The sequence below is a fragment of the Pseudorasbora parva genome, chromosome 18 (genome assembly GCF_024679245.1).
Source record: "Pseudorasbora parva isolate DD20220531a chromosome 18, ASM2467924v1, whole genome shotgun sequence".
In the NCBI taxonomy this organism is placed as follows: Eukaryota; Metazoa; Chordata; class Actinopteri; order Cypriniformes; family Gobionidae; genus Pseudorasbora; species Pseudorasbora parva.
The window spans coordinates 13,776,756-13,792,102 of NC_090189.1; the positions used below are offsets into that span (position 1 = coordinate 13,776,756).

Below are 15,347 nucleotides of genomic sequence, written 5' to 3' on the forward strand. Positions count from 1 at the left end.
AGCGAGTAAATAATGACGGAATCTCTCTCTCTCTCTCTCTCTCTCTCTCTCTCTCTCTCTCTCTCTCTCTCTCTCTCTCTCTCTCTCTCTCTCTCTCTCTCTCTCTCTCTCTCTCTCTCTCTCTCTCTCTCTCTCTCTCTCTCTCATTTATACACTAGAGGGCGTCAGAGGACAGTGGTCTCGTGACAGATCATTCTGCAAAAAGAAAATATCAGTAGCCTACTCCGAGTATTTAAAAAGTTTTAACAAAAAAATGAGATTGAAAAATATTTTAATAGACTCAAAAATAAATTAGATTGTGATTAAGATATGCTTTTATTCAGCTAACGTATGAGGATATTAAACACGAAATTGTAGAACACAATTGCCATATTCATACATTCGACATCAAATTAATAAGAGTCACAAATTTACAGTCTGAGAACTGAGAGCTATATGGGCAGTATGATCAGCATTAAGGCTTCATCCTCTCTCAGGTTCCTATGGCAACTGAGCGAACGCGGTGCGCGCCTTCTGTGCTTGTGAATAGCAAAACGCAGTAGCGCGCGGATCAGCGGGAATGCGCACGGAACTGCACGCCTGGTCTGGTCTGCCCGCGACGGAAGTCTTCATAACAGTGTGGATTCACGCTTTGATGTACCATCAACATCCACTGAACGTTATCGCTGGAAGCTGCCAGAAAGATTTTGAGACGATTTTTGTAAGTGGATATTTTCCTTTCTTGTAATTGAATTCAATATGCTTGTTTGTTTGTTTGTTTGCTGAATACCAGTAACAAGATATTTTTAATTTATGTATATGCAATTTTAATATTAAGTATTTCATGTATGGTGTAAATTTCTTTTATACAAGATTACACTTTTATTCCACTTAGTTTTGTGAAGCATACTAAACCATGTTATTTATATAATTAAAATGTGAAAAACAATACATATACATGTAATATCATATAAAATTGATTAAATTCAGGGGAGGGGAGCATTTTAGTTTTTTCTGTTTCAGTTTAAAACTCTTAGCTTGAAAGATGGTCTGGAACAAATTAGTGTTACAAGCAAATAATCTGTTATCTAGCAAGTTTGGTTTAGAGTTATCTAACACTCTTACTTTACACTCTCACTTTATCTTTAAGTGTAGATAAGATCTAGCTTTGCAAAAAAAAAAAAATCTCTCTCTCTCTCTCTCTCTCTCTCTCTCTCTCTCTCTCTCTCTCTCTCTCTCTCTCTATATATATATATATATATATATATATATATATATATATATAAAAAAAGGTGTGAAGAGAACATTTACACTTCATCTTACTTACATTGAGTTGTTTTCTATGGGAGTGTAATGCATATTGTATCAATTGCGCCTCCAGTATTTCATACTTGTGTGGTCTCTCCTAGAAGCAGTCACAGGAAGCTGACATCCCCATCTCCTCATGATGCATATGAACAGTTTATTGAACCGATGGAGTAAGTATTTATATTTTTACGTGTTAAAATACTTCCCTAAGAAAGGACAATGCAGAATATATTTTGGCTACCTTAATGTGCGGGCTTTATGTCAACGTCTCCGATATTTAGATTGGACTGAGATGGATATGAGCATTCTCATTTAACCGCCTGGGTCTAGCTAGGTCAGAAGGTTGGACTGTATTGAAGTAAAAAAATGAAGGGTTGGTCTACCCGTCTGATACTGAATGAGGTTTTAAATGAATTGCAATTGGCAAATATTTGATTAAAAATGTTAATGAATACAATAGGGCTGTACTAGAATAATCGAATATTCGAATATTCGTTCGGTGAGGTGGCATTCGATTTTCAGTTTTGAGATTCGAATATTCGTTTGTTTTTTTTCAACACGTGTCTTCCGTCGCGGACTCATTCTCACTCATGCTTGAAATAATAATAATAAATTTAAAAAAAACACCGCAACATGCTTTCAATAAAAGCATCGCGCATTTTAAAGATTTAAATTAACAAAAAGTCAGAATAAGACAAAATAAATCCCTTATATAGAATAAAACTAATTGTAATAGATATTACATTTTGTGTCATTTTAAAAACAATTCATTTATTCTTATTCAACTGTTTATAAGCATGCTACCGTGTTCTTTATTTATTACAGTTCATTGAAATCACTGTGTGTTACTAATTTAATTTCTGTTTTGGGATTCATTTGTTTTAAAGAAAGGTTCGTTATTAATACCTTATTAAAGTTCTTGCTCTCAACAGACTTTGTGTTTTGTATCACTTGTGCACTGTCCGTTTTCGGAGCATAAACCTGCCCGTGTAATGCGTACCGGAAACTGTTCTATTTAAAAGATTATTAAATGTTTATTAATATTTAAAGAATGTGTGCCACCTGATCATATTGCACCAAATGCAACACTGCACTCCACTGGGTCTGCCGCAACACATTTACGATGCCGAAGAGTGAAACGTGAAGTCGTGAAAGATGATACAAATGCAAACCGACACTATTATTATATATTTAGCCCCACCCACCGACGCTTCGAATATTCGATATTGATTGCCACCTAAGCTTCGAAGCTCAAAAAATGGCATTCGAAACAGCCCTAGAATACAAATAGAGGCTGATAGAGGCTGTGTTTTATGTCACTGGCTTTTCAAATCGTGTGTGAGACTTTATAAATGTTTGACTAAAAATATCCTTTCTCTAATTTATTAGAGAGGATTTATATTATATTGTGTGACATTTGACACATTGGTTTGCACATTATTTAGGTGTGAAGGTGTGTTGAGAGGTTAGAGAATATGAATGTAAATGTAGCCTACTGTAGGATAAATCAGATATTTATATCTACCGAGTTAACAGACCGCAGGGTGTCTACCAGCGCTGTCAGTTTAGCACAAACAGAAACACTGCAGAAGAAGGAAAACACACACTTATCAAGAACCATGTAATTTGCAGTCATGTACGGGATGAAATTGACTTTAATAAGGTTTAAGACTAAATCTGTTGAAAAAATGACCAGTTTTGATTTGCTCTGCTATCAGCTGCTTTACAGGAAGCAAAACGATAAATGATTTCCCCATAAACTTTTAATTTAAAAGCATTTCCGTCAGTGCATTTTTTTGGTTTCTTTTTTGCAATAGCTTCTCTGCTCACATGCCACAAAAGCTGCCGAACAAGTTTAATGTTCCTGTATTTTTAAACTACATTAAAGTGAAGATGTCCATTTATGCTCTGGGTTGAAACAAACATTCCCCTGATATTAATTATTATATCTTTCAAAAAACATAATACGTTTTTTGAAAGAAGTATCTTATGCTCACTAAGGCTGCATTTATTTGATCAACATATAACAGTAATATTGTGAATAGTATTATATTTTAAAATAACTGTTTTCTATTTTAATGTATTTAAAACATTTTATTTTTTCCTGTGATGGCAAAGCTAAAATTTCAGCAGCCATTATTCCAGTCTTCAGTGTTCAGATGTCTATTTATACAGGCAGTCAGTTTGTTCAAATTTCATATTGTTGCTTGTGGGTTTTGCCAAACTAGATTGCAATGACCTTTTTGACAGTTCTGTGATGTCATCTAAAGAGGGAATATAGCCAGACATGAATGATTTGGACAGCATGTCCATCAGTCCAAGTTGTTGGAATCACGGTTGACTTTCCCATTTGTGGTGGAAGTTCTCAATAGAAGGTTAAAGGTCATCTATGCAGGCTAAACAAAGAGAACAAGGGCTCTGATTCATTATGAGGAAGGCTGCTGTAGTTGGGCAGCCCGCTAATGATCTCAGGCTGCAGCTAATCTCTCTTTTTCTCGATGTAATCAGAATAAATATCCTCTGTAGAAAATCAGATGACCTTTTCCCTCACGATTTGTATGTTACCGGTTGGGGCCGGTAATTGTTAAAGAGCTGATTGGAGCTGCGCGTGTTAGCTGGTAGATCCATCCGTGCAAATAGAGATCAAGTGTCTTAAACCCTTGTACCACAGAAAAGAGTCTCGTTTTCAGAGGTGTCTTTGCTTGAAAGCCTAAGATTTTCCAAAAGTATCAGTTCTTTAAGCCACACTTTTTGATGTTGCATTTTTAGGATTTGACCTTTCTGAATTTGTTTCATGTAGTTTTTATTCATGTAGTTCTCTATGGTCTTTCTTTAAGGATCTTTTTGGTGTGTCTGTCCTCTTGATGTTGATTTCTAGTCTGCTAAGACAAGCAGATAGGTGCTTTTTTCTCCATGTCAGATGCTTCAGAATCTTCACAAAGTGTGAAATTTCACAGAATGGTGTCTTGGAATGAACCGCACCCTGTGTGTGTGTGTGTGTGTGTGTGTGTGTGTGTGTGTGTGTGTGTGTGTGTGTGCGTGTGTGTGTGTGTGTGTGTGTGTATGGTTTATGAAGACACAAATGTGTTTAATGACATTGGTATTGCAACGTAAACATGGACACTTCTGGACACTACAAAACTTCTTGTGTCCTCGTAAACCAAATGTGACCCTGGAACACAGTTGCATGGGTATATATGTGGCAATATCCAACGATACATTGTATGAGTCAAAATTATCGATTTACTTTTATGCCAAAAATCATTAGGATATTAAAGATATTTTGTTAATTACCCACTGTAAATATATAAAATATGTATTATTAAAAATATGCATTGCTAAGGACTTCAATTGGACAACTTCCAAGTCAATTTTCTCAATATTGCGACTTTTTTTTGCACCCTCCAATTCCATTTTTTTTTTTTTTATAGTTGTATCTCGGGCAAATATTGTGTACAGCTAATATAGCAATTTAATAACCACTTTCAAGCCCATTACCACTTTCAAGCCCACTTTCAAAGGTAGTAAAGACATTGTTAAAATAGTCCAAAGTGGTCCATAGTGGTTCAACCATAATTTTATGCAGCGGCGAGAATACTTTTTTTGTTGCAAAAAACAAACAAAAATAACAACTTTATTTAACAATTTCTTCTAGTCTGTGTCAGACTCATATGCTGTTGACGTAGTGTAAACAGTGCAGCACTTCCTAGCTCTACGTCAGAGCATCTGCTTACCAATGCTTGTGACGCCTGCGTGTGATACTGACTCAGGAACTTTTCAATGGTGAGCTGCCGTTCTGCCGTAGAACTCAAAAGTGTTGCAATGTTTACACTACATCAACATCCTAATGATGCGTTCACATCAGATGCAAATGACGCGAATAAATCGCAATATTCACGCAAACTTGGACGCGTGAACATTTTGAATCCTTTCGCGCGTGAAATTCGCTTCATTCATTCGCGTGTGACATTCACTACACAACAGATGCGAATTCGCGTCATGGGATTGGTTCTTCCAGACGGCTCGTCTCGTGGAGAAATGACTGACATGGGCTGTGTTAACACGTCTTTTTTGTTAAAATTCTACTGCTGATGTGTGACAACTCAGTTCAAAGACTTTTTCAGGCAATAATGTAGTTGCTTAAGCTCAAATCTGTGGTTTATTTATAAAAAGAGTGCCTATTTGAACATTCTATCTGGCGTTTTCGGAGTTGTGAGCTCCAGTGACTCAGCGGCTTGTTAACCCCGGCGAGAGCAGCCTTTTCTGATGTCTCTGGTGTCTCGAGCTATAATTCGTCTTGTGTATATGTAATGGGCGAGTTTTGGGCTCATGGATCTATAATTTGTTCCCTGGCAAATCGTTTAGGCTGAGGACAAAGTGAAGTTTCATTACTATTTTATTTTTAGGATATTTAATTTTATGTTACCTGTAGCCTACTAGCACTGACTTTGAATGTTTGACTGAATTGTTGCTCTATTATAGCTTATCATACCTGTTACTTACACTTTTGTATTATTGATCATATACATAAAACTTGCGTTTAACAAAAAGAGACTGGGTTGTTTCATGTCATTTAATGTTATCACAGTGATAATCATGTGCACACTTGTCTGAACCAGATGAGAAGAAATTGTTGAATAACGTTTTTTTTTTAATTGTCGTTTCATAACATTAAGGTTGAACCACTGTCACACGGACTATTTTAACAATGTTTTTAATACCTTTCTATGCTTTGAAAGTGATAATTATATTGCTATATTGCTATTTAAATTTGCGTTTCGAATATGAAGGGCTTACAGTTTAAAAAAGAAATGAGGATAGGTAATATTGACCCTATCTAACCCTTTAGGTGTCACACGATCCTTCAGAAATCATTCTAATGTGCTGATTTGCAGTGGAGTGGCAGTTTGCGGTGGGGTGGGTGGGTTGTGTGCTGGTTAAATTGCTACCAGTAGAAAACAGAAATCGCAATCGCGGTGGCACTGCGGTGCGATCGAAAAGTTCACTTTAACTATTACTGTGCACGCCACTGACTACTCAAATGCCTGACCTCTCTGACTTCACTGTACCAGCTTTTTCCAGTGAGCTCAGCTATCCACGTCTTGCAGGGTGACCGTGTTTTTAATATCTTTTTTATTTTTTTATTTTTATGAAACCGATAGAAGACATCCTGAAGATATCTGTTTGCTGTAAAACAATATGTTGTTGCAAAACGAATCATCTAGTTTTGACATTAATTCCGACACTTACCAACATTCGAGAGTCAGACCATTGATTATGAAATTGACATTGAAAAAACGTTTTCTACAGCATTTTCTACCATCATTTCACTCTGGTTAGGAAACTAACACACACTCTGCCAAATGTGTTGCTATTCCAAGCTGTGAGACTGCACATACAGCTCTGCAAATTTATTTTCAACAATGTTCCTGATCACGTCCAACTTTAACAGTTGTCACATTTCAGTGTGGATTTTTGTGTTAAACTGTCAAAATGCAGGCCTTGCAAAGAGTTTGTTATGGAAATGTATGGAGCAGTGCCAGCTATATAATTATTATTATTAATAATTTCATATGTAGAGTGCTAATTTACATATACAGATCCATAAATGCACACCAACAGAAAAAAAAAGCATGTTTAATTCTAATAATCAGGGAAGCTAGAAAGTCATGGAAAGCTAAAGCTACTGTTTTTAGTGCAATAAACTATTAGCATGCACATTTTTGCCTTTAAACAGTCTAGAAAACAAACAAAAAAAGCATGTCATTTTTTGTTATGGAGCAAACTGAATCAAACCAGATTATTTTGATTGATATAAATAAAACTAGTTTGCAGTCTGGTTTGATGTCCATTAGCTGTTCTGATATTTGACCCACATTTATAGAAGTGTCTGGCCAGAATGCATTTGAATACTCATCTCATCCACCCTGTATGTGTAAATTATGCATGTGCCTTCTGCATTACCTATGATGACTGAGACCTGCTTAACCCACGCGTGACTTCAGGGTTATTATCGGCCAAATCAAAGCACTTAGAGATGGTTACCGATTTGAAATAACAGATTTTCACAGCTTGTGTTTTCAGTAACCATCTGTGAGACGACATTGCACTGAATATTCTAACATAATATGAAGCTTTTGGATGAATGTAGCCAAACTGTAATCTTCATTAGACTATAATTTTTTTTTCTCTCACTCGTTCTCACTCATTTACACGTTCCTGAGCTCATGTTATAGAGAGCAGAGGGCATGTGACCCAGGGAGCTTCAGTTGCCACACAGACATAAGGAAACTCAATAGACCTCTAAAGGAGAGCGTCAAAAGAGGAACATACATGAGGTCTCGCCTTACACTGAATTATTTACTGTGGAAATTGCCTGTTTTAACCCTTCAGTTGTTTAACAGCAAAAATTTCAAGCGGAGTGCTGTGTTCTTGTTGTTTTTTTCTTGTTGCTGAAAGTAAAAAGTTGACAATGTTATGGTAATGGTAAGTTATGTAATGTTATGGCCTGGTTTCACAGACAGGGCTTAGATTAAGCCAGAATTAGGGCTTAGTTCAATTAGCACATTTAAAGTCTCCCTGTAGTCAATATTTTATCCATTAAAACGCATCTTTGATCACCAAATTGACATATTTAAACTTTTCCTGTGAACATTTCCTTTTTTGTTACATCTTAAAATAGCTTGAATATAACTCTACACCCATGCTTCATTTAGAATACGTGGAACCATGAATATGCAAATGAACCCCGCCTCCACTCACTCACACCAGCTCAGAGACACACTCGATCAAATTGACTTAAGTTACTGTAGTAAACGCTGCACTATGGTATCGCTGGTTGTATGGTAAATGGTTAACCTTTGGCCTGACTACATTATCAAACAACCTGTTGCTACACTGTAAAAGATTTTTGTTGGTTTTTGTTGGTTTAACTTAAAAAAGTAAGTAACCTGGTTGCCTTAAAATTGTGAGTTTATTGAAATTAAAAATTTGAGTTGATACAATGAAGGAAATTTGTTAAATAAATAGAAACTCAAAATATTATTGTATCTGAACCACATAAAAATGTGATAAATCATGAAAATAGCACTATTTGGCATGTTTCACTGCGTCATCAGAAATAAAACACACACAATTACCCAATATGCTTACAAAATCTTTGAATAATGGTTGTCGAATCTCAAAAAAAAGAAATTGTATTAACTCAACATTTTAATTTCAATGAACTCAAAATTGTATGGCAACCAGGTAACTTTTTTTTCTAAATAATTTTTTACAGTGTAATGTTACACAAACCATGTTCCCGTTCACCATCTCGGTCTGCCTTCTAAAAATCAGCATCTTCAGAAATGCTTTGAAGTTTGAACGACTTAGAATGTGAGTGGAGAAATGCATATAGTTCATCATAGCATTGTATATAATATACATCATTGTAACGCAGTTCGTAGATGGGAAGGAAGGAGGCGGGAACCGGCGAACGTTTCACAAACATTTATTCAAAATAAATAAACAAAATGAAAGTAAAACCGCGGGCAGCCCCTCACGGACGACTGCCCGCAAACACACAAAATAAAACGTGGGCAGCCCCTCACGGACGACTGCCCAAAAACACATAAAACAAAACTAAACATAAATTCCAGGCCTGGTCCTCTCTCGTTTTCCGCAGCCCTTGCTCCTCCTTATATGCTCCCGTCACATGGCCGCGAGACGAGACCTGGGTGCCACGCAGCTGGCACTCGTGAACATTAATCACCGGCCCGCTCTCGCAGTCCCTCGCCCCGCTGCCTGTCACACCACAATCATATTAATAATTCACCCTCTATATTGCTAAAAGTACCAGATTTTTCATATCAACAGAAAAATATACCGGGATAACCTGGCTTCTCTGGAGACTCCCCTGCTTTAGAGCATAGTTAATTATATGCTAAAGCCCGGCCACACGATGACGTGATTGGTTACAAGGTAGTTTGTGTCCTAAGAAACACCAGTGATTTCAAACCACGTTTTTGAGACTATTTTTGGTTCGCTGAAGTTTTAAGGAGAAATTACTCAGCAATTGTGTAGACTCATAATTTAAAGCATATTAAAAACACCACATAGACATATAAATAGCATTCAGAACTTGATGTTCACCACTTGGGGTCTTTAAGTAGCTTTTATGAACATGCCTTAGAAAAAACAAAAACAAATGACTATATCTTGAGACACTTCTCCACTGTGATTGGACAGTGATGACAGTGATGAGCATTGTGTTTCACTCATTTTTCACAAATTACTTCCCTTAGGAGAAAACACTTTGCTGTAGAATAAATCACTTAAAAATATATTTTTTAATCCCCACAAAGTTTGTTTTGCTTCAGAATCAGACCCTTTTTACCATTTCTAAGTCGATGCAGAGGTGCTGTTTACCATTTCAGTATTAAGACTATTCTTTCCAAAGTACAGATCAAGCAAGCTCTTTGCGTCACCACATCTGAATCCATTCTACACTTGTTTGAACTGTTTGTTCTTTCCATGTCTCATTAACATGAACATACCCACATAAAGAGACTCCCCCCGGGTTGCTAAACCCCCTCAAAGACCACGTCAGTCGATCCTAGGTTCACCATTGTCATGTGCGTGTGAGAGAGGCAAGGTACATCTGGCGAAGCAGGTTTCAAGTGTCACGCATAACGACAATGACATTCGAGGACGGCATTAGGAGTCCGTGCATCCGTGTGCGTGTGCATGGGTTTGTGTGTGATTGTACAAGATATCAAATATCAGCCAACTATCTCTCTCTCTTATCACACAGGATTAGTAAGTTTCTTATCTGTTGTTGTGTCAGCTTTGATGGCTTGATGACCTGTTTGACTGAGTGCTGTTTACTTTAGATCATTTCCTTCAGATTATAACAGATATATCAAGATTTAGACCCTGATGGATCTTATTACATCTTACATAGATATGCCATCATAAAGTGTTCAAGAAAGTTTTTGGAAAAATGCTTTTGCTAGTTCACACATGCAACCAAACACAAATGCATTGCAGCAGCTTTTAATATCTTTCAAGCGTGAAAAAGAAACATTTCAATCAACACCTTTTGTTTGAATATGCACACTCAAAATATGCCATGTTTTTTCCACAAATCATCCTTACATAGAGTATTGTGGTGGTTCTGTTATATCAGATGGAAACATTGGTGGAGGAAGATCTCAGTACTAAAGTAAAAGTTCTGAGACTTTTAACCAGAGAGACATATTTATTTAGTAAAATTAGAAGTACCAAAATAACAACCCTCTTAAGTAAAAAGTACCTGATTTTAGAATTTTATGAATTAAAGGAAAAGTACTTGTGTACTGGGTCGCTCCAACCCAGAATGCCATGTGACATGCTGGTTTGAATATAGGCCTATCCGAAAGGTATATCCTTACCTTCGAAAAGTTAAATCTGAATATAGCCGTAATATATCTATGGCAACCAAACTTCACTTGTGAGACAAACATGTGACAGACGGCCAGGAAGACATTTTGGCAGGGGAAAAATCAGATATGAAAATGTAACAGAATGTTGTACAAATGTAATGGAGTAGAAAGTATAATAATTACTGCAAAATGTAATGAAGTAAAAGTAATATATAATATTATAACATAATATATATATATATATATATATATATATATATATATATATATATATATATATATATATATATATATATATATATATATATATATAATATGATGGACTAAATTATGTATCTTGTAGACAAACATCAGAGCAGAGATCTAACTCATGCAGTTATTTTATCTCTCTCATACTGCAGATCCATTTTCTCCATGTGTGGCCAGTAGTTATCTAATTGCTGTTTATGCTGAGCTAACACTGATATTATATGGACTCTACTCTCCAGATCTTACCAGTGCAGAAGCAATGTGTCATCCCCTTTGGGATTATTGCAACCGATACAGAGCTTTGAATATGTAAGCAAACACATATCTAATACAGTGTGAGGGTGTGTGTTGGTGTCAGTAGCCTAGGGTCATGGGCTGGTGTGTCGGTGGCAGCTGATGGATGGAGGGTTGTGGCAGGATCATCACTGAGAAACCCTGTAGGTTGTTGCGTGTGGAAGCCAGTAAACATGTTATTGGGCAGTTAGGACACCCACTGCTCTGGGCACAAAAGATGACGCGATTTCAAGCACATAACGGCTTGCACAGTGCATGGCATTATCCACTTTATTATCTAGACATAAATTGTTGTGAGTTTATCCATTGAGGTAATTGAGGGGATGGTCCATATCTTCTTGGCCTAAATAAAGCCAAACCATTTTTAAAGTCACAGGCTGCATCCAAAATTGCATACTTCCACACTATATAGTCAGTGAAAAAAGTACCCGGATGACTTACTTCTGTCAAGATTCTGAAGTGAGCATATGATGGACACTTTACTACCCCATGAGGCCACTGGAGAGGATTTGTGAATGCCAGTGAAGTGTCACAAATGACGTCACATGATAGTGACAACATGGTGACTATAGTACGTCCGGATTACACTCATACTACACACATCATACTATGTAGAACATACTTTTTTAGTATATATGAAAAAAGTACCTACACATAAAGCAGGCAATTTTGGACGCAGCCCTATTTAAAACAAAGCAAAGTTGAACTTTAACTTTAACTATGGCCGTAACAGCCACCTTAGAAAGAAAGATGCCTGGCCAAGATCCAGACTGACCAAGCACAGGTTCTTTTCAAGTTGGGTAAATTTGAAATCTGATATAACTCTGACAACAAAGGAGATTATGCAGGTGTGCTCCAGGGTATCTTCTTTACTTGTTTCTCAAAAAAAACTCTTTCTTGAGTATGTTTCTAAGATTGGATGTCATCGCAGACTCATTGACTTGTATAATCCTGGTTGATGATACTATATCTCATCATATACACAATATAATGTTATTAAAAAATACTGAAAAAACAAAAACAAAAAACAATTCAAAAGCAATGGTAGACCTATATCAAAAATGATAAATTAAGTTTTTATATTTTCAATAGTCATAAACACTGCAATAAAACAGCTAAATAAATAAATAAATAAATAAATAATGCAGTGCAACCGCACAGTTAAACACTGGCATAACTACTATGTCTTGTTAAGAACCTGCAGCAGGTTTTGTTAAAGGGATAGGTCACCCAAAAATGAATGTTCTGTCATTTACTCACCCTCAAGTTGTTCCAAACTAAATGAATTTCTTTCTTCTGCTGAACACAAAAGAAGATATTTTGAAGAATGTCGGTACCCAAACAGTTGATGAACCCCATTGTCTTCCATAATATTTATTTTCATACTCTGGAAGTCAATGGGTTCCTGATTGGTTACACATATTCTTCAAAATATCTTATTCTGTGTTCAGTAGAAGAAAGACATTATTTCAGGTTTGTAACAACTTGAGAGTGAGTAAATGGTTTTTAATTTTTCGGTGAACTATCTTTAAGTGTGTAGTATGATAAAGATTTTTGTAAAGGCATTGCAAATATGCACATAAATACACAAGTATTTTATATAGAACCATTTTATTATTTGAGATTATAAGTGGGGGAAAGAAATGTGACCTGAAATATAAGTGAGTTGCGATAAACAGGTACAAAACATTTTGTGGCTTAAACTTTTTCCATTGTCTGTTCTGTTTTTTCCCCCATTTATCTCTGGATTATCATCTGTGTTGGGCATTAGGATTGAGCTCAAATAATGTTGGCTTTACTAAAAAACTGACTCACATCACATGATTAAGGCCATATGATGAATTTTGGTGTATTAAAGTTTTTGTACTACAAAAAAAAAGATCTCCTACAAAATAATCTTGGCTGCTTTGATTGCTCTAGATCCAGTTCTGCATTTTGAAACTAAGCTTTATCTCTTGCTTCTGCTTTTTCTGTTGCAGATGAGATCTCTAAGATGTGTGAGGTAGAAGAGACTCCAGAACCGGTCAGTCCCACGCTGCTCAGCGAGTCCACAGACACCTACTGCCAGACCGACTGCTGGCACCAACTCCGCACCACAGTCCGCAAGCTGGAATTCTGGGAAGACTTCAGCGCAGAGCTTATCGGAACCGGCTTCTTCTCTAAGGTCTACAAGGTAGTCCTGTCAATAATGGAGGAGCAAAAACAAATGACTGTTTGGAGATGGAAAGTTTGAAAAAAATATACTAAAATCACTAGAATGTCCTAAAGGCAGTGTGTAATAATGGACGCAGCCACGGATATTGAACAGAACACAATCTGATTAGATATTCTGCCCTTTAGTGAAAGTGCGCTGATTTAATCAAAGCTGTGAAGATGAGGCACATCGAGATCTCTTTCAAGATTAATGTTTTTGTTCCACCACCTTCTGCCTTTCAAGAGCAAAGGTTTTGTTCCATACCAAATTCTATTGCCAAAATGTTAAATAATCTTCTTAGCATTTTGTCTGGAAGTCACGGCCCTATTAGTCCTTACAACAGAAATGTACAGACATGACGTGTCCGTCGTCTCCCAAAAACAAGCTAGATCCTGCAGACGGTTTTTAACCCAACAAAGAAATACATCTTTAACGTCATGTAGAGTCACCACCCAGTCAAGCTTAAATGGTATTGAAAGCCTTCACAAACAAGATTTTTTTGGAACCACATTTTGTTAACCACATTTAATTTTTGTTTTTATTGTTTTGAAGAAATATCCACTTCTACTCAGCCTCAAGTTGTTCCTCGTCTGAATTTCTTTCTTCTGTTGAACACAAAAGGAATATTTTTTAAGAATATGGGTAACCAAACAATGTTCATTTAACCTCATAATTCAAATTGAAAGAAACTAAAGAGCAAGTTTGTTTCAAGTAGACCTCACAAAAATTGCAAAAGCGGATTTCCAATGTGGGAAACTCTTGCTTGATATTATCTTGAGTGAAAGAAAGACTTTGGTGAGGACTAAGCTCACATCAGCTTCACAATAGCAGAGTGCTGGAACATAGATAATGTGTTTAATATCAGTGATCAGTGCACACAGAACATGAAAAACTGTGCCACATGCCTCCACTGTGACCCTCTCACACCACGGGCCAAGAAATGAAAAATGTACATTCTATGTAAAGGACATTGTGTACTAAAAGTGTGCTGCAAAGGAATAGGATTACCTCAGAGGAAAATAAGAGGGATGCTCCTTTTTATTTTGAATGTGTTTACAGAATCTCGGTGAAGGAAATCCCTCTATTCAATATGATGTTGTTCTCTACCGTTCAGGTGATGCACAGCACTACAAAAAAGGTGATGGTGGTGAAGATCTATAAGAATGACGTGGATCAGAACAGTATTGTGAGGGAGATCAGTCTTCTTCAGAAACTCTCCCACCCGAACATAGTGAGGTGAGCCGCCTCTGCTTACGCGATTAATCATTACCATCAATCCCACGCCGACCTGATGCTCATATAGCGCCCACTCAGAACATGGGAAGAAAACAACTCTGACTCTGTGTGCCTAATACTGAATAATAAAACCTGACTGGGTTAAAATATCCTCACCTTAGAGTTGCCAGTGACTGGCTACAATTTAGATGATATTCTGATATTAAAAACATCCTGGGGAGACTGGTAATGCCTACACACAGCCCTTGTTTTAGTTACGGCGCTTTAGTTATGTTTATCATTAATAGTACTGCTTGTAAAAATTAATAATATATCTAGACCATATCAGTTTTTGGACATTATTAGAGATGTTTAATTCATTGGTGTTCATTGTTGGACGTTTAAAGGGACAGTTCACCCCCAAAAAATAAATTCTGTCATCATTTACTCACTCTCAAGTTGTTCCAAACCTGCATGAATTTCTTTCTTCTGCTTAACACGAAATAAGATATTTTGCAGAATATTGATAAGCAAACAGTTGATGGGCCCAATTGAGTTACATATCATTTTTTTTCCTACTATGGAAGTCAATGGGTTCCATCAACTGTTTGCTTACTGACATTCTTCAGGGTGAGTAAATGATTACAAAATTTTCATGTTTGGTTGAATAATACCTTTAATTGTGCATGTTAAATTCTAATATG

At 36.5% G+C, this 15,347-nt stretch overlaps 1 protein-coding gene across 2 annotated transcripts in view; it reads left to right on the forward strand.

Moving 5' to 3' along the window:
- The first annotated feature begins 415 nt into the window (after positions 1-415).
- Positions 416-15,347, forward strand: part of zgc:113162 (uncharacterized protein LOC553743 homolog) — a 30,785-nt gene continuing 15,853 nt past the window's right edge. The window contains exons 1-4 of one of the 2 annotated variants that reach the window (XM_067424228.1): positions 416-700; positions 1,389-1,457; positions 13,214-13,407; positions 14,543-14,664. In XM_067424228.1, coding sequence (XP_067280329.1) covers positions 1,424-1,457; positions 13,214-13,407; positions 14,543-14,664 — 350 coding nt within the window. In that variant the 5' untranslated portion in view covers positions 416-700; positions 1,389-1,423. The remainder of the gene's footprint in view (positions 701-1,388; positions 1,458-13,213; positions 13,408-14,542; positions 14,665-15,347) is intronic. The other variant, XM_067424227.1, reaches the window with a different exon arrangement.